The 20969-nt window shown below is 38.8% G+C and overlaps 1 protein-coding gene and 1 long non-coding RNA gene across 3 annotated transcripts in view; both read right to left on the reverse strand.

Annotated features, from left to right (window-relative positions):
- Nucleotides 1–20969, reverse strand: part of mesd (mesoderm development LRP chaperone) — a 29479-nt gene that overhangs the window by 5377 nt on the left and 3133 nt on the right. The window contains exons 2-3 of one of the 2 annotated variants that reach the window (XM_028434407.1): nucleotides 14701–14933; nucleotides 9027–9408 (exon numbers count right to left, since the gene is read on the reverse strand). In XM_028434407.1, coding sequence (XP_028290208.1) covers nucleotides 9165–9408; nucleotides 14701–14933 — 477 coding nt within the window. In that variant the 3' untranslated portion in view covers nucleotides 9027–9164. Of the gene's footprint in view, nucleotides 1–9026; nucleotides 9409–14700; nucleotides 14934–20969 lie in introns of those variants that run through there. The other variant, XM_028434397.1, reaches the window with a different exon arrangement.
- On the reverse strand, nucleotides 4593–7886 carry LOC114454166 (uncharacterized). Its single transcript, XR_003672520.1, has 2 exons — nucleotides 5522–7886; nucleotides 4593–5292 (listed from the first exon to the last, which is right to left on the reverse strand). It is a non-coding gene; the product is annotated as an uncharacterized LOC114454166 (long non-coding RNA).

A 20969-nucleotide genomic window follows, 5' to 3' on the forward strand; every position in this document is an offset into this window, starting at 1 on the left:
TCTGTCTGCTTAGAGCACACCTTCCTTTAATGTGTTTCTCAAAGCGTGTCAGAGAATGAATGAAAACAAAATAATCTAGCGTATAGTCAGAAAAATAGAGCGGTTAGTATTGTCCCCCCCCATGCCAAAGTTCAAGGTGAAAGTGATATAGCACTACCACCAAAGGCTGTGGCGGACTTCATGTGAACAGTCTTATGGCAGGGTCTTTTTTGGTGAAGGTGTTCCAGCAGATGTGTGATCAGAGTCTGCAGTTGCTGCCGCATCGTTCAGGCAGTAATCGTGGCATCCAACGGTGGGGGGAGTGTCCAACCAACTCCGACGCCCACAGGTTCTCAGTCTTTGATGATGGGGCAGGATGTGTTAATCCCAGCATTGGCCCATTCCATAGATGATGAGAGGTTGACTTGGGACTAAGCAAGTTATTTCGTTACAGCATTATTTTGCTGAATTTGAGAGTTGAGTCCTTTGATAGTCGATTTCCTTCTGAAGCTTAGTCCTTTGAATGATGTTGACATTTTATTAGCGTAAGGGTTCAAGGTGATTCCATTCGTTAAGGGCTTTCATTGAAGATGTCTTATCTTCAGAGAACAACCGCAAAGCCAAAAGAAACTAACAATAAAATTAAAAAAATTATCATGATGATAACAGTAATATTAAAATAAAATAAAATGAAATACTGTAATCATCTGTGTGTTTGTTTGAGTGTGTGTCTCTCTCTGTCTCTGTGTGTGTGTGTGGCTCTCTGTCTGTGTGTTACATGCGCACACAGGGGTTAGCACACGTCATGACCAAGACGCACACATTGAAAACAGGGCTCAAAGCGCTGCTAATATCCATATGTTCAGCTGAGAGAAAGCCGAAACGCACGGAAGACAGGGCAGCTGATACACGTCCAAAATGAAATCATCAAAGCCAAACAACCAAAGGGAGAAATCTGATTCCATTCACACATTTAAACAAAATAAAAACAAAGAATAAAAAAAGTAAAACTCACCGAAAGCTTGCCAGTTTCATGATCTGAGTTCACGTCATACCGAGATTGTATATGCGCATGCATATATTATTTGTTTATTGGATTCTTCTCATTTTCTATAAAGAGTACTAACTTATCCAATAATATCCCACTGATATCGTCATCTGTCTGTTTGATCCCCATTATTAGTGTTTTACTCCCTGTAGTCTTCACTACAGTTTATTGAATTAGGTTAGGGTTGGAGTTTTAATCTGTTTTGATATCGGTATAGAGGTGAACTCGGTACATGGCACCGGGGTGTTTTGGAAACTTTGGTTGCCTGTCTATCCTATGGTCAGGACCTCACAGGCTGTCCGTGGAGGTGCCTGAACAAAATCAAAGTAAATAATGACTGGCCGTCCTAAATGCCTGAACAAAAATATCCGGAGCCCGAAGAAAAATATAGGGAACTTATAGTATTAAAAAATATAGGGAACTTATAGTATTAAAAATCAAAGAACTTCAACCATTTGAGCTATATACTGTATATATACCTGTATATAATCAATCAATCAATCAATCTTTTATTTGTATAGCGCCAATTCATAACCAATGGTATCTCAAGACTCTTTACAGTAGAGCAGTCTTAAGGACGGACTCTTCATTTTATGGATACATACATATGCATATATACGTATATGCACATACATATGTATCCCACACCCAACATGAATTCATCATAGCGGCAAGGAAAACCTTCTGTTAAGCAGCAGGAACCTTGTGTGGATCCCATTCCTATGATGAACAGCCATCCACGTTATGCTGTGTTGGGTGTGTGCAGAGGAAAGGGTGGAGACAGAGTTGTTGAGACTCTGTAACTCCACACTAAGGATCCCACGGACCTGCAAGACAAAAGCCAGAAGGAGTACAGGAGCAAACACACAAGGGAAGAAGCAGACATAGAGGGAGTGTTTGAGAGAGGAATGGGACCCTCTCCGGTCCCTCTCTAACCTAAATGACCGGTCTCTTAACGCCCTCTCCAACCTCTCTCCAACCGAGCATGCCAGACCCCCCACCCGGCAGTCTATGCCTATTGCATCTTAACTATGAGCTATGAGCTGGTTCCTAACTAAAAGCTTTACCAAAGAGGAACGTTTTGAGCCTAACCTTAAAGGTAGAGAGGGTGTCTGCTCCCCGAACCGTGGTTGGTAGATGGGTCCAGAGAAGTTGGGCCTGATAACTGAAAGCTCTTCCTCCTATACTACTTTTAGAGACAAATGGAACGAGTAGTCCAGCATTTTGAGAGCGTAGTGTTCTGGGGGGATTGTATGGCACTACAAGCTCCTTGAGATAGACTGGTGCCTGTCCATTTAGGGCTTTATAAGTGAGAAGAAGAATCTTGAATTCTATTCTATATTTTATGGGAAGCCAATGCAGAGAGGCTAATACAGGAGTAATGTGATCTCTTCTCCTAGTTTTAGTCAGTACACGTGCTGCAGCATTTTGAACCAGCTGAAGTGTCTTAAGCGACTTGCTCGGGCAGCTTTATCCTATTAGTCCGAATTGGTGTTTGAAGATCAACCGATAATTCGTGGTCCAGTCTCTGTACGGGAGGCAGACCACTGGGGGCCAGACTCGGAGTCCCATGCCAAAACCTGGCTTTGGGGTTTTAAGCGCGTCCGCTCTCCGGTACCGGTCTGCGGCAGAAGCCCCCCAGAGCAGAAGATGGATCCTGTTCATGGTCGCCAATTTGTCACGGCAAATTTGCGGTTGACCTCATTTGGAGACATGATTTTATAAAAGGATTTATTATAAAACTAAATGAAAAAGAGTACAAAAAAGGAGAGTGTCCCGTCCTGTATAGGAAGGGCAAGCAACCAGGTACTAAGCAGGATGGTCCAAAAAGGTTCTTCCCTGGCTCAGAATATGCAGGACCAACTAACAGTTTCACAGCTAAAGCTTTATACAGATATGAGAAAAAGTCCCAACCCTGAAGGGAGGAGAAGGAGGGGGTCAGATGCCCAACAGTGGAGACGTTGGAGGATGATGAAGACGTGTATGTTATGAGGAAGGCTGGCGCCACTGATATCTGTCCTTGATAGTGTGTGTGCGTGTATATCTGCATGTGAGTTTGAGTTTGGCCTTCAGCAGAGACAGTGTGTTGCTGACACTGTGGATACAATACAATCTGTACTGTTAATCTAACATCACTGAACCTGACTGTTCAGTCACCGTGTATTAAAACATGACAAATTGTACACATGAACACATATTTGACGATATGATGAATATAATAATTGCCATAACACTGCATTAGCACACATTACTGTATAAAGCCATCTGTAGACTGAATGCACATCCTTCAGGTTCAGTTGTGGTTGTGATAGTGAAGCAAGATTTGGAAAACATGGACCAGGTTGTGTCGTTATGCTTTCCATGCCGAGGCTATGAGTTTCAAATTGTTACTTTGCTTCAGTCAGTCTTGTCTGATTTGATTTGTAGCTATATTGATGGTGGTCTGTTCAGAATCCCTAGTTTCTTTTTCTGGGTCTATGGGTAGTACTCCTTCATGCATGTCTATACTTTCAGTCTTTGCCATGTGTGTGTTGGGTAATTGAATAAGCTCCCATCCTCTCTTCTGGTTTCACCCAGGTGAGTACCATCCCCTGATTGCTTTCCCATTCCTATTTAGTGTTAGTCTTTCATAGTCTTTAATTTTGATAGCCTGGCGTCAATAATTGCCTTCCTTCATTTTGCCTTTTTTTTAAAAAATACATTAAAGAATGGACTATACTGTTCCCACTACGTGTTGTATATGTCAGGTTCTGAGAGACACTAAGTGTTTAGAAATGAATGACCAACCACAGTTTTATTATTCTGATTTAATTAATTTTAAATAGCTACGTTTAAAATTAAAAAAGGGGGTTAAAAACCTAATAAATACTACAGGTAAAAACACATGTCGCTGTCTTTGGCTACTTCAGATGTGTCCTCAATCTCCTCATTTGTGGAACCACAGTCTCATACTTTTATTGGTGGTAAGTGTTTTTATTTTTCCCCTAATGAACTCGAGTGATGTTTGTTGTTCTTTACTTATATTAGAGGTAGGCAACTTTTATCACAGCGGTGCCACAAAAATGCGTTTGTTTGATCGGAGGGTTACATGATCAACATTAATGTCAGCATTTAGAATAATGAGTGATCTGAGCATTAATACAGGAAAGAACAGAGTTTTATAGTAATTATTTTTTTAATACTGTGGGTTTGATGAGGTTTTTTTGTCATTTTGTGTAATTTTGTATATTTTTCTGAGTCATTTTGTGTATTGCTGTTGTATTAGTTTTGTGAGTTTTTGGAGTATTTTCTGTGTTTATCTGGTGTCTTACTGTATTATTCTTGCTCATGTTTTGTGTATATTTCTGTAATTTCATACATTTACTTTGGACGGAAGAGGCCCCCGGGCCGCCAGTTGCTTTACTTGTATCACAACCCCCTTGTTTTCTGCATGTGTGTATGATATTTGGATAACATTATATATAAGTGTATATATATATATATATAGTAGTCTGTTGTCTCCCCAGGTGATGATGTGGATGGTAAAAAAGGTGGTGTGGAAATAAAGGTTGTTGATGAAACTGGCTCGCATAATAATATAAAGTTTATTAAAACAAGCAGAATCAAAGACCAGGGCAGGGACAGAAACCTTGTGACAGCAACTGGGGTCAGATCATGCTCTGAAGAAATCCAGCTCAACAATCACATATGGACTGACGAGAAATTTGAAACCCAACAGGTGGAGTCTAAGGCTTTAGCCTTAAGACAAAGAAAGGAAGCCACAAACTCCCATATATCAACAAACAAAAGCCGAAGTTAGACTGTTTATGTATACAGCTGTAAATGGAGGAAACACCAGCCTAGGAACAGGCAACGTTCAAGGTTCACAATTCAATAAACATCCCAACAGCACAGCTACAGAAATAACTGGCTAGGATTGTAAACCCCATATGTTTAAGGCCACCTGTTGAAGGCCCATACTCAGCTTTTAAGTGAAAAGGTACATAGCATAAATTAATATCATATTAAGCAGTCAATACACCTCACTGTGAAACTGGGAGGGATGTAACTGGTTGCAGAGGAGTTGGCAGCATCTGTGCTGCTTAAATAATTGCGCAGGGCTACACAGGCCTTCACAACCTTCACTGTTTTCTGTAGGTGAAATTTCATTGGTCGTCCCAGGATTCACCATCGTGCTGCCAGTCTGCCGAAGCTGTTCTCTATCACCCTCCTGGTACGTGAGTGGCGGCAGTTGTAGATTTGCTGGGCATCGTTGAGGTTTTTTCCTGTTAAAAAGAAATTGCACAATAAAAAAAATTAAAAAAAAAAAAAAAGCAGAATATATAAGTATACAACTCTACGAATACTATATAAAAAAATAATGTTTTGCCAATGTTCAGCTTATACACAGTACAGATAGAAAAAGGGAAAACCATGTTGGGGAAAAAAACGAATTATGTTGTGTTAACAGTTGACATACAAAAACATTTTTAACATGATCACCAATAGATATACCTGGAAATTGGCGCATCGGGTTTTGTTGAAGAGGAAATGCAGCATCAGCCAGGAACACATGTGGTACAGGGACTGTAGTTCCTGGAAGGTTAGCTCGTAAGATTTAAAGGACAAGTCAACCACCTTCGCTTTTCCGTCTCAGTAGTAACAAACAACAAATGTCTACTCTTCATCGAGGATAAATAGGAGAAATAGACGGAGTCTAGCCGTCGCCACCATGTTGTAAACAATGGCTACTTCTTCTACTGTACCGTGGTTGGCTGTGTTTGTAATACACTGTCCCCTGAGTTTGGTAGCAGCAGCCACATAAAGTATAATGCTGCGTTCACACCGGATGCATCACAAAATGTCCGTGTGTCCAGATTACATACAAAGTCAATGGGTAGATGAGTCACAAATGCAAAATCTTTCCTGTGCGGCCTGATCCGCACGTCAAGTGTGCTGGCCATGCGCGCGTGCTCCCAATTTTACACACAACCGCACATTCACAAGAGTTGAAAAAATGTTACTCCTGCGGCTGTTTCGCATGAAGAAGCCAATCAGAGTCTTTGTTGACGATGACATCAGGCTGTCAACATGAACACATGCCTGTTCACCCATTCATCCATGGAGTAGATGATGTGTGTGTGACCACTGATAACCAGGACCGGACTAGGAAAGGTTTAGCGTGGAGGAGAATCAGCGAGAAGGTGGTAGTAGCAGGTAAACGTTATCTCTGTAGTTTTCATCTTTGAAAGTTGGCAGTGAGGAAGATAGCATTAGCCGCTAATCACACCGGCTTTTGTCACTGGTGGTTTATGTGTATGAGAGGTGAAAAAGTAGCACAGCTCCTCGCTTTAGCAGGCAGAGAAACTCACCCAGTTGGATGTGTCGCTGGTGGGCGCTGCTTCTCTTCAGATGAGCGTACGATGCGAATGGGATTTTTTTTTTTTTTATCCTGCAGACCCTGCGGTATGTTTTGTGCGGCAGATGCGTCCAGTGTCACAGAAGACGCATTCAGTGTGAAGGCAGCATAAATGCAACATGCGTTGTTTCATGCGTCTGATTTCCGCGCAGCACGTTGATCCGTCAAGCATAAAACAGCCTTAACTCCCCATGGGTCAGATGCACAACCATAGTCTGATGGTACGTTCCTTCACTATTCTCATTCCAAGATACAGCTATTCACGTTCCTCCACTTATCTGAATAGTCTGGCCATGCATCAAAAACACGTAGTCTCTGGCTTGTCTGTGTCCGCGCTGTCAGACTTCTCCTCCGTGCGTCTCCATGTCCTCCTTCAAAGTATGGATATGTACAACTGGACAAAGGCAGCCTCTACACTCTAACATATACGTCCCTTATGTTAACACAGATAAACAGCAAGCCAAACTTTATTTCACAAGCCAGGTCCAGAGCATCTTGCTCGCTTTCTTGACAAAACCTTGTAACATGACTCATGCAATTAGGAGTGAAACTGCAATAAAGCAGAAAACAAAATCAAATGTACACAATTAACCAGTTGGTCTTCTTGCTAAAATTTGAATCTTTAAATCAAAACTAAACCATTAAACAAATGCAATGTCATGTAAATATGCTCACAAGATGGACAAAGTAACAAACATTCTGCTGTTCCATTATGTACCACAGGATGGTGTTATTACCATGGCGATACAATCTAATAGCAGTATCTTCAAGCCACAAAAATTAACTCTTTAAACACACATAAAGTCCGCAGAAGTTATGTAGTCAGGTTACTTCAGCTCTTAAAGTATATACTCACAACCATTGCTTTCTGAAGTGTGGACCAAGACTCACTGACACTGGCTGGTATGTTTGTTACCCATGATACCTTGCAACTCTTACACACCTCTTCAAACCAAAATACACCTTTGAGTGATATTAATGTCCATTTATGTTTTAGTATGGAGGTTTACCCCCAAAATAGGCATTTGACTTCACCTCATGTTGCAAAGGTCGCCTTTGGTATGGGTCATACACATAAATGTATCCCAAAACACAAGTGAGATCACGTTGGAAATTCAGTAGATGCGTTTTTTCAAAAATGGCCACCAATTTGCCGGAAATACTGAGCCCATATTACTTCTGTTATCACTATAATAACAAATTTGGTTTCAAATGTATATTTTGGAGGTTAATGAATCCAATAAAATAGGTTTCAAAAACAACAGTTTCCCCTTACTATGACAAAGTAAGTGCAAATACTTGCACATTTCACATACAAGTTGTGTTATCAGAAACTACTTATATTTTCCATACATTTATTGATTTTTTTTTACTTGTCTGCACATGCTGTCAAAGGTCGACACTACAAGAAGTGCAATCATTATGAGACAGCAATGCATGTTTTGTTATTGCAATAAAATAAATTGATTTATTTTATTGCTTAATTGTGACCATTACCAGCCCTCCCTAAGGAAGGGTAAGAAACCTTTTATTATAGGGAGAATACTGTATATAAAAGGAGAGCAGTGTTACACCTAGGTGGAGGAGGAGGGGGAGGGAGTTAATTACAGTATGCCTATGCACAACTGCAGCAAAAATAAGTATATTACATATTTTACTGATATATTAGACGCATGATATATAGCTGTGAATTTGTTTATTTAGGTCTAATTTTACTAGTACTTGGGAAAATGTAACAAACTTTTACTTCAACACAATATATACTAAGTGACTTCATCCATGTGATTCTGCATATGGTAAATTATTTCTAGTGTAGGTTTAATGCACATATGCTGCATGAATGATGAGCACATGAGACATGATCCTGGTAAAACCTTAAACTTATAAAAAAAAAATTATAAGCAAATACATAAAACACGATCACAAATAATATAACCGTGACGGTTGTCATGAAATGGACATAAATTAAATATATTATCTTCATATGTTATACTTAAACATTTTAGGGTATTCGTGTTGCTGTAGATCTTTAAACATTGAACATTTATCCCACATCTATCCCCGTTTTAAGTTGGCAAGTGTCTCAACTCAAGTAAATCAAAACGTTCAAAAGCATTCACAAAGAAGCTGATCAAGTTATATGTTGTTAATGAGGTAAATTATACTTTGTTTTTCAATGTAGCACTGCTAAGGAATCAGGTTAACAAAAGTTTTAAAATGCAGAAACACCTTCCGGAAGTGTCTAGCCAACGTCTAGCCAATGCTATGGATTTTATTTTGTATTTATTTTTATACTTCATATCCTGACGTCACTTCCCTGCTGAGCGCGTCTGCTTCTGGAGCTGACTTTGCAGGAGCTGAGCGTGCAGATCGGCAGCAGGACCCCTCTTGCCTTTTATTAGCAAATGGTGAAGTATTGCCATTCTTAGAGAAAACAGTTGTTAATGCAATTACAGTGATGCAACATTTTTGTACATCTTAGAATGAACAGCTTCTGACTCATGATGAGCTAACCTCAGACAGACAATCAGAGTTCCTCAGCAGATTGTTAGCATCATCCTAAAAAGATGACTGGGTGAATAAGAATGAGGAGCTATGGTACTCATTGAATAACAATTTAATGAAAGCAATCTGGATTTATTGATGCTCCATACCCCTGAATTGTCACATGGCCCTGAAGGCCTCGTCTGGTTCTGTTAACTTATTGGCAACATGAGTAGGAATTGACAGTCACTTATATCACAGCTCTTGTTTGTGATTACTGGCACTATTTCCTTTTAAATCAGGCTTCCTGCCTTCTGCTTTGTTGCTTTTCTTCTTCTTCTTGGTGACATCAATTCTCTTGGCAGCCTTCCCAGGGAACACCTGTCCCTCGACAGTGACATCCACACAGCGCTCTTGGGCCACAAGGTAATCTTTGACCTCCCAGGCCAAACTGCCATTCTTCAGCATGAAGATTACCCTGTTGGAGCCCACCACAAACCTGCCAAAAAAAACAGCAAAGTGCATTTAAAAAGGCGATGTACTGTGTGTAATGAAAGCAGGTGATGATAGTAGCGTTGACTGTAGGCTGCCACTAATGGATTACCAAGATTAGACACATGCATCCACTCTCCAATGTCAGCAACAAAAACACAGTAGTTTGAGTTTTCCTTTTTTTACATTTAAGTCAGAAATGAATAAGTCTGTGAGGATGCTGTTTCTATAGTGTGTATGTGTGTGTGTGTGTGTGTGTCTGTGACAAGTCTTTATTTAAAAACTTTTGAAATGTTGTGGTCTGACCTTCCCCAAATTTTCCAATTGACTAAAAACATGGTCTGTAAAGTTTTATGAAAATATATCAGTATTTAAGTTTGCTTAATTGGTGCAATTTAGGCGCTATTTGCCAGATGCATTATTTGCTCCTATGCACCATACATGGACTATGTCAAGGAGCTTCACTCTCATATTAGTCTATCTATATCAGAATAACAGCAATCAAAACTAAATGTGTGCTGTGCTGAGATTAATTCATAAGAAAATGATGGTAAGTGCAGTGATAAACTTGACACAGAAAGCATGTACCACTGGTGGGCCCAGCATTGCTGAATCAAGTTCAGAGTCTTTTCTCAATTAAAAAACTTCACTTAGTTGGCAGTTGTTCAATGTCTCCATGGCCAAAATGACCTCAAAAACTGTTTTTGGTGTCAACCCAAGGTGACATTTGTGGTGCTAAATTACCTTATAAACAGCAAGATGGGTCATTTTCTGTACCACCACCTGCAACTCAAGGAGACAAGCAGCTACTCTTACCGTAAATAAAGTGGAAGAATTCTGGAACAGGACATAATCCAGATGTAATAAAGAAGGTTGAAAAACTTTATGTAGAGTGGTAAGCATTAAAGCAGAATGCAAAATGAAAAAATAAATAACCCAAATTTCAAAAGAGGATAATTACACCTCAGACTTAAATGACCTTTTTGACACTGCACACAGGGATGCAATGATTCTTATTATATTCCTGAAGAGAGAATATATCAAGTCTATTCATTAATAATGTCATCTTTTGTTGTGGAGAGCACCATGTCTGGCATTTCAGTTTTCTGCTGCATAACTGCATCAATCAGAAATGGCTGACTTTGTTGTCACGGTTCTGCAAGAAAGAGTTTCCAGTTTGTTGGTATTGGTGTTGACGCTACGACAAGATTATGAGCTACCATGGCACCACATCCTCTCTTCTCCTGGGTTTGTCTTTTAAAGCTTTCTTCTAAATAGTTGTCCCAGACTAAGTCTAACCTCTGAACTCCATCTTTAAGAAGCAAAGTTATAAAGGGTGCGAAGTTGTGTTATGTATGCATTTAAGGTCTTAACATTTATTGGTTGGACCATTTTGACAATAGCTGCTCCTCTTCGACTATAACTCCATACGGTTCATTTACTTTTGGAATATCCAGAAAATCTAGATTCTAGAATATTAGACTTCTTTACCGATGTCTGTCTAGCAATGTTAGTCTAGCAAAAAACAGTCCAACAATGGAGATAAATGTAATACGTACTATGTGTGACATACGACGTCATCATTTAACATTGTGAAAAGTAAGATTTTACGCTTTTGATGACAAGCAATGGCAATAATTAGGCCTATAACTACCACTGTTATTAGTTTGATACACAAGACTGTATATTCAATATTCAAATTCAATTTATTATGTCTGTATACCTATTTGATCAAAAACCCAAATAAAAAAGTACAAAGTAAGGATGCACCGTCCGATCGATCCTTGCATATGAAACCAATCTTTTCCGCCAATATTTTCTACCTCCGCAAAGCTCTTAAAGTCGGTCATAAAGTTAGCCACTGTCCCATTCTGCTGTGAGATAACTGACAGGCCCACCCAACAGCTCATGTGTGCATGTGTGTGCTGCGCATGCCTCTGCTACATGGTATAACAACAACAGCCGGAGCACGGTTAGCTTAGCATGTCTGCAGTGTTACACAAAAAAAGAGAGCAAAGGATCTTATTTTGTAATTCCTGTAATGTGGAAATAAGTCTTGGTGGAGCTGCAAAAAAAGATGCTACCTCATTCACCATTTAAGAAACTACCACACCGCTGAATATGCAGCATTTGAAGCGAGCAAAGCTAAAGCTAGCGGACCAAAGAGCCATGGGACCACTGAGAATGCTTATTTGTGAAAAGAGCAAAGCTACTAGGAGGAAAATTGTGGTCTATTGGTATTGGATTTGAAGAAAAAGCTCCTACTAATGCAAAGGTTCTCAAAGGTTCTCTATTGGGATAAGCAAAAATTATAGGTGTAGTTCAGACCTCACTTGACCTCACTCCCAGAATTCCATGGTTTAATGATTTTTTTCACCCCTAGAATGCTGACGGCATCATCCGCTTCAGGGTAGAGACTGTAGCAATGAATATGGAGTTAGAGCGGGAGCCAGAGCAGAACAGGGCAGAAAACCCCAGGGATTTTGTGTGCATTATAATGTTTCTCAAGTTTTGCCAGGTTTAGCCACATATATTAATTAAAATGTGTTTATTGCACTGGATGCAGACCAATACATATAAACTGTAGCGATGCAACCTGGTCATTAAAATGATTACAAATGGGATTTGTTTCTGTTTTTTTCATTTTTTTTCTTGGGTGGCCCTCAGTCCAATGTTGGGTTCCTAAATTGGCCCAAATACTGCTGTGCACTTTATTTTTGTCAAAGAGCTCAAAACAGTTCTGCAGTGTAACCTGTTGGACACGTTTAGTTTGTCTTTAAAATGTGAAAAATTAAAGACTAAAGAAACTGATATAATTTAGTATTTTGCACAGCAATGTTGTAAACTTTTATTTATATTTGAGATAACTACTATGTGCAGTAGGGATGGGCGATATTGACCAAAAATAATATCCCAATAATTTCTGGTATTTATCACGATAACAATAAAAATCACGTTACATAAAAACTATAAATAAAAAAATTTAATAAAAAAATTCACAACTTAGTGTTAACAGGTTCATCAACATTAGACACATTTAAAAAGGCTACAACAGCTGCTGACTCACAGAGTTGATGAGCTGATATTTTATGGAATATATTTGTGTATGTGGGTCACTATTAGTGTTATTGTATATAATTAATTTATTTCCTCATTTGAATTAAAAAAATTTTTTTAAAAAAAGCACATGAAAAGCAAAAATAACTCTATTAGTGTTTTTACTGTTGCTGAATCTTGTTTCATTTATCTGATAATGAGTTACATAAAGTTATGATTGATAAATATTTCTGATTTACTATAATTAAACTAGATCAAGCTGATGATTTAATCATTCAGTATATTTAGGTGTAATAATCTCAATAGTTACATTAGTCTAATAGGACCAGCTTTGTCTGTGAACACGTGAAATATAATTAAAAAATTCTGCGTTTCACAAATTGGGACGGATTAATAGTGACATTATTATTTATGCTAACATTTATTTCACACAACGTGTGACATGTTAGTTTTTATCCTTCCATACAAGTGTTAAATCTGACCATAAACAAGTCGGTGGCTCTCTGTGGCTTTATGACAGTAAGACGTGTTTTTTTACTTGGCCTATTCCTTATTTGGAGTGGATAGCATTAGCTCTTAGACCAGTCTGTGTCGATGTGATTGATCTCTGTCTCCATGTTTGTGGAACTTTGGGTAGATCTGATGGAGGAACTTGAATCGCTTCCCTTTGTTGGATGGTTGTCTGGTTTTAACCAAGTAGTGGTCCATTATCGTTTATATCTTATATCGTGAGAATGTTTTTGACGATAAATCATAAACGATAAAATATCGCACATTCCTAATGTGCAGTTAAAACAACACGTTCGTATTGTTTCACAGGTATTGAACGTTTTACAATAAAATGAGTTTGAAACATTCAAGGTGTATGTTGTCAGTTATAAAAAAAAATCGGGAATGGCCAAAATCGGTATCGGCAAGTAAGGCTTTTAAAAAATCAGTGATCGGCTAAAAAATTGCAATCGGTGCACCCCTAGTACAAAGAAAAGAACTGTATTCAGTCAGCTATTCTTGCATCTCCTCAATATGTCAGTTTTTAAAACAAACCTTGGCTTTTTATTGGCCAAAATGATCTTGCATTCATTCTAAAGTTACAGAATGGTACATCAAGATGCTTACATTAAAATTTGAATTCCTTATTACATACTTAACTTGTACATCACAAACATTTTGTGAACACAAGTTGATCTTACACCACTGTAAACAAAAGCTCACTAATCAAGAAAAGACTTGTTGGCCGGACAACTTTACAGTTACACATTTAATTTTCTTTTAATATTTAGTAATTTTTGCCCAAAATTCACGACTCCGCCCTGCAAACACCTTAACAGTTATCAAAAATCCATGCTCAATTTCGATGTCCTACTTGTCTGGATGACCCCGTCAGTAAAACACCCTAGGAGAAATGCGTTAAAATACGTGAGCGAAAATAGAAATTTTTATTTCAAGATTCTGGACTTCCTGTGTGCTTTTTGGCGTGGTCTGAAAAATATTTTCTTGTTGTGGTCTACTTCTGTGTCAATTTTTGCCTCTTTTTTTTTTTTTTTTTTTTTAAATCAGAATTTTTGAGACTTTGAGTTACGACACCGGAAAGAAAGAAAGAAAGAAAAAAAGAAAGAAAGAAAGAAAGAAAGAAAGAAAGAAAGAAAGAAAGAAAGAAAGAAAGAAAGAAAGAAAGAAAGAAAGAAAGAAAGAAAGAAAGAAAGAAAGGTGTGTTGTGCGAGTGTGAAACAGCAAACTAAAGACAATGATCAGTACAGGTCCGTCTCCTGTGTCTGATTACTTGTTATGAGGACATGAACTGGCGAAGAGGTGTGTGTTCTTGCTGAAGTTTGTTGTTTTTGGAAAAAAAGTCCGTGCAAGAAGCAACTTTTGCATGAGTGTACAGAACCCGGAAGTGAGTAGCGTAGCAATAGAGATACTACAAACAGCACAGAGGACAGCGCTGCTGCGGGTGGAGGAGGTGGATTCAGTGGACAGCAAACAACTATGTGGTGGAGTTCATCGTTACATATTTGCAACGTAAGAGGAACTTGAAATCGAGGAATTGGATTACTGGGAACCAGTTCTCAAGAAGAACCGGTTTTCGATTCCCATCCCTACCAAGAAGTCTCTACCATCATTAATGAAAGTACTAAAAGCTGGTAAACTCCAGCTTTTAGTACTTAAAGCGTGCACTGACAAGATTGAGTTTGCTTTTCTTTTTTTTTCTGAAATGGCTACACAAACATCTTGTTGTTCCTACCTCTGAACATCAAAGTTGGCATTGAAAAGACTGCCCTGCCACAAGCCAGTGATCTCTTCCGTCTCCTTCTCGGTGGGATCGCCAGATACTGTGGCAAACACCATCAGAGTCCTGCCCTTCTTGGACATTTTCAGGAGTTCCTCTGGCTTAGAGGCATCCACTTTTGAGAAGTCAATTGGAGAAGGAGGTCGTTTGTGCTCTGGAAGGTCGCCTTCCTCAATGTCATCATCCTCCTGTATAACAGTGTAGAGATATGTCACATGTTAAGAGGTAGCAGGTGTTTCTGATGCAAAATGAACATTTGACGAATACAAAACATATATATTTATTTATTTAATTTTATTTTTAAATAAACATTTTATCTAGGTTTTGATGGAGTATTTTGATCTAGTTATTGATGAGAAACAATTATTTATATATATATATATATATATATATATATATATATATATACACAATCAAATTTTCATAAGACAGGTGTAAGAAAGACAACAACAATCAGCAACAAAAAGAAAGGGCATGCAGCATGTCACAGAGATTATGGATGCATATACAGTCACGCTTTAAGAAAAAAAAAAAAAAAATATATATATATATATATATATATATATAAACAAACTTGTTTTCAAATTCAAAATAAACTAAATAAATGTAGGAACGTTGGTAGCCTAATACTTTACAATGACTATGCAAAAATTAAAAGTTTTGCATTCAGAATTTTTAGGAGAAGCCTTATTATACTGTAATTGCCTAATTTTGTAAAACCTTTGTCCTCCTCAATGGAAAATGGTTTGAAATCAGTAGCTATCATTTGATCAAACTCATGGTCAGTACTGTTGTTTGGCTGGAGTTGTGTGTTTTAGTATAAATTGACTTACTTTGCTTTAGTTGCGGGAGGGATTTCACTTGTGTGTGTAAGGATGGCAGTGGATGTTGCAGCAGTGTTTGTTTTGACAGACCAGGGGCAGTAGATGGTGAGTTTTCACTTTGCAGTGAAGGCACTCTGTTCTGTTGTTTCAAAAATATTTAAAGTGCAGCTCAGGGTTCCCCAATTACTATTGCCCAGGGGCCATATCATGTCAATGGTTGCCAAATCATGGGCCAAATTGTTTTAGTTTTCTTTATTTGATTGTAATCATTGTTACATGTACATATTTCCTCCATTATTGTTAATAATTAGAGTTGTCACGATTCCAAAATGAGTAACTACGATACTATACCTGACAAAGTATCCGGGTAATATCGCAATACTGAAGCCTTTTTTTATTATTAATATTTTTATGAACTGCAATGTATTTGTACAAGTTAGAAATACTTATTAATTACTTATAGTGTTGTTTGGTTTATGATAAGAGTACATGACCAAAAGCATAAAAGCAATTAAAAAAACTAATAAATGAAGTTAGAATTTATATGGTTGAAATAAAAAAAATTATCATTTTGTTTCCTTTGCACATTCATTTATGTTTAACTAATATAAATAATCAACTTAGAATAACAAATCCAGTCTTTAGGTAAAAAAAAAAAAAAAAAAAAATGACAATGCTTCTCCTCCAACATAATAAATCAGAGGATAAAATACAATAAACAAGAACTGATTCCCTGAGAAAACTATATTTGTATACATTTTCTGGGTGACGTCACTGGTGTTTTATGAGATTGGATGTGATCCCTCCTTTGTATGTATATAATTTGTAAATATTGTTTGTTTGGTTGATTTTGTATGGACACAATTCCAAACCAACCAGATGTAACTTCCCATCATATCGGTGCTTGGTCTTTGGCTCTAATCTGCTGAAATATTCGTACGACACTGAGTAAAACCTTCATGTTGTCCAGAGTAAATAGTGGTTGTCAGGCAAATGTAAACCCCTCTTAAAATGGCGGAGGGCGTTGCTAAGGCAAATGCCCCGGATGGCGATGTCACTGCGAAAAGGTGTATAGCTGGTGGCAGCGCCTGCACAGTGGATCTCCTATTACTTTACCGTCTCTGCCTCGTTTAAAACCAAAATAGTTCCAAATGGGACTTTTGGAGTTTGTTTTTTGAGCAAAATCAGTGATGCCACTGACAATGACGCCGCCGCGACTGACTCGCCGCTCGGGTCTGGTGCTTCTGCCATGTGTTGTCTCGTGTCTGACTGTAAGCCGTGCATGCATCCAGGTGAGACAGAACTTTACCTTTTTGTTAGTTTTAAAGAGAGTTTCTAACGAAGCGGAGCTGTCTTCAGTTGCTTCATGTTGGTGTAGTAAACACGAACAGCCAATCAGCTAACAGACGGGCGGACCCAGCGTGCGGAAACAGCCCATCATATCTCCGGACATCACCCATTAACAGGCAAACAGCCAATCATTCAGCAGCTGTGGAGTTCGGTTGCCGTGTTGGTATATTTTCAAATGAGGATCGTGCAGTGAGTTTAAACTGTGCAGTGAGAAGCCGGGTGGAGTGTAGAGGCAGCCGCTATGTAGCAGAAACTGGCGCTGGTAGTATCGTGATCCACGGTAGTACCGTCGTGTAGAATTTCTAGTATAGTAGGATCCGTTGAAATTTGGCACCAAGGGGTATCGTGGGTATTGTACAACTACATTAATATTATATTATTATTACTATTAGCGCTATTATTATTATTATTAGTTGTAGTCAGAGCACATGTAATAGTCAAAGTTGCACTCTAAAAACTAAATAGAGATATTAGCTCCACACGCGCGCACGCACACGCACACACACACACCACTATTTTTACTGAAATATCTTAAAAGCTGTCCACATTTTATTTTAACTACACAAAGTGGTTTGGCTGTACTAAATTAAGCATTAAGCTATTTTAGCTAATTATATTATTTTGTAACAACTTATTTATATGTTACAAGACTTGCAGTAATCTTGTATTTACCTTAACAGGCTACACTATTTTTAAGGTTGAATATACAGTAGCCGCTACAGTATATTCAACCTTAAAATAGGCTATTATTAAAACTGTTATTATTCTATTCTAGGCAGTTACAGCAGGAAAGCAGTAGACCATCTACCAGCAAAGAAGATGAGATAGATGAATTTCCAGATTCATCTACGGATAAAGCAGAGTCCATAGCAGCATCAAGTCTATGCACAGTTACAGAATCAGAAGTGCTGTCTGATGACCAGATTGAGGGAGAACAAGAAAGGCATGATGTGGCAGCTGTATGTGAAAGAGATGACGCAATTAAAAAAAATAGCAGCTATCCAACAGCTTGCCATAGAGAAAGACATCCAAGTAAATCATAGTGAGGTCGTCAGACTCTTTACAGACATGGCACCAAGGAGGATGCTGCTTTATAGAGTGGTAACGCTCACTCTTCACTCCTCACTTCAAAATGACACTTTGTACACTTCTTTTGTTCTCACAGGGGGAAAAAAAAACCAAAAAAAAAAAAAACCGGTACACTAATCAGTCATTGCAGCTTGTAACTTGCTTAAAACCTCTTCATGTGCATTCATTCTAAAGAAATAAAACAATACTGATTGACTGATCAGTGCTATAGTGTGAAACTGTACCAGTTCAAAGTAGGGATGGGTGATATGGACTAAAAAAATTATCCCAATAATTTCTGGTATTTATCACAATAACGATAAACATCATGATAAATAAAAAAAACTATAAATAAATAAAACAATTCCCAACTTAAAGTGTAAACAGGTTCCACAAATACATTTGAATACATCAACACATTAATAATCAGTGCATACAGATACACGTATGTTATTGTACAAAATTAATTAATTTCCTCACTTAAAATAAAATTATTTTCTAAAAAAAATAAAGCACAAATAGGCTTTGCTGCGTTGCTCCCGTAAACAGCGTTCCGCTGCAGAGAATAATAAGTTAACATACAGGGGCAGTTTTGGCCTGTGGAACAAGGATTTTGTGGGCATTCTTGGTTAAATTGAGGGACAAATGGCCCGTGGCCCTCGCTAATTTCCGATTTGGGAATTTATCGTTTATATCGTGGGATGACATATTCTTACCGGTGAGAATAGTTTTGCCAATAAATCATAAACGATAAAATATTGCACATTCCGAGTTCAAAGGTCAAGTAATTATATTAAGATATTGACATAATTATGCAATTACATTCAACATGTGCCTGTAATGTTTATTTATTTTTAAATATCACACTGCTATAATAAGGCAGCCATCAATTCTACATGCCGCATGAAGTGCCCTTATTTTTCACTGAGCACCTGACCCCCAAAATGTCTGTGCAAGCCACTGACTACATGTGCTAAGACAACAACAGGTGAAACCACGGAACAAAGCTAAGTTAAACAGTTAAAAGATGCTTTGAAAGTTTAAAACTTGCCGCTGGGGTTGAACAGCTTTCTTCACGCTCTGCTAGTGGGGGGAGGGGCTCTGCGCTCTGCAGCCTGTGTCACCAGCAGCTGCTCTGTTAATAAAGTGGATTGGTGAACGCAGCAGCACCCAACAACCGACACACGTAAAACACGCAAAAATCGGCCGGCAAATAGGTTGATCACTCGTCTGAATTGAGTCGCTGGAGGATGAAGGCACACTTTTTTCAAACAGTAAAAAACCTACTAAAAATGGAATGCTGTCACGTGCTTCCTTGTGTGATGCATTAACGCGTTAAAACAGCGGATCTTTAACAGGGACGAGGGAGCATACATGCTCCCACACACCTGAGACACCATTCTTCACTGACGCCGCGAGGACGGAGAACTGACATGGCTGGATCCGATCAGCTGTTTTTAACGTGTCACACACACACTCCTCACCACTACCTCACTCACCACCTGTTTTTTTTTCACATAATGGTTGATTATTGATTGATTATACATTATTAATTCCAGAAGGGAAATTCAGTTTCAGGTACATCCCGACCAAGAAACATGAAAAACAATCACAGGCTTTTTCACAAAAAAAAAAATCTCTCAGTGACATTGAATCACTGAGCCTCCGACAGGCAGCCGCTAACACAGAGGAAGCAGCTCAACCGTGCATCGGGAGGGAGTGTTAGTAGAGCGTACTCCTCTGTACACATACACATTCGAGAAAGCCCCAAGGTGCCGAGCACCCAGCGCATCATTTCATTTCTCTTTTAATTCGGCACCGAGTCTTTCCATTGGAAGTACTGATGGAGGCTTTACGTAAATCCAATAAAAAATGCATTTTCTAGGCACACAGACAAGCTTATTGAGTATAGGGTATATGCAGGAATCCTGAGGTTAATTTCAATACCTTTGTAAGACTTTTTAAAAAACCTTTCAAAAAAATGTAAGACCTCGTCACCACTTTAAGCTGTTGTTAGCAACACATCTTTAACATTATTTGTTAAATATTTTTTACTTGGTGTCATTCTATCTCACCTTTGTGACTGATTGAAAAAAAAAAAATCGACATCGGCCCTAAAAAACCCATATCAGTCGATCCCTCGACTTTACTGTCAAGCATGATCTTCTTCGCCCAGGTTGGTCTTAAAACTTTCTCTTTCACATCAAATCTCCGAAAGTTGACCAGTATGGATCTAGGGGCTTGTTTATCCGGTGGCCTCGGTCCCAGGGAGCGATGTGCGCGCTGTATCTGTTTCCTTCCTCCCTTGTTATTCCACATTTTGTAAAAAGTCAGCTCCAAACGGGTGAGTTGGATTTTGCCCACGTTAGCAGGTGACGTCACCTAAAACGCCTTCTATAATGTGAGCTCCTCCCTCTCCAACTATCAAACAGTTAAAACAACACTGTGGTTTAATTTAGAATATATATCAGTGATGTTGCTAGGTACGCGTCCTGCGTCCCTGACGCATAAAAACCTGAAAGTACGCAGTAAATCCACTATCCATGCGTCCCAGGGACGAACCTCATTTTTCCCATGAAAAACGACACATTGTGAACTACAGTTGCACGATACCCCGCGGTGCCAAATTTCAACGGATCCTACTATACTAGAAATTCTACACGACGGTACTACCGTGGATTATGATACTACCAGTGCCAGTTTCCGCTACATTGCGGCTGCTTCTACTCTCCTGCCGGCTTCTCACTGCACAGTTTAAACTCGCTGCACGCTTTTCACTTGAAAACAATCCAACTTAGCACCCAAACTCCACAGATGCTGAATGATTGGCTGTTTACCTGTTACTGGTGACGTCTGGAGATATGATAGGTTGTTTCCGCATGCTGGGTCCACCCGTCTGTTAGCTGATTGGCTGTGTGTGTTTCTGCCAGCAAGAAGGAACTGAGGACAGCTCTGCTTTGACAGAAACTCGCTTCAAAACAA

The sequence above is a fragment of the Gouania willdenowi genome, chromosome 3 (genome assembly GCF_900634775.1).
Source record: "Gouania willdenowi chromosome 3, fGouWil2.1, whole genome shotgun sequence".
Taxonomy (NCBI): Eukaryota; Metazoa; Chordata; class Actinopteri; order Blenniiformes; family Gobiesocidae; genus Gouania; species Gouania willdenowi.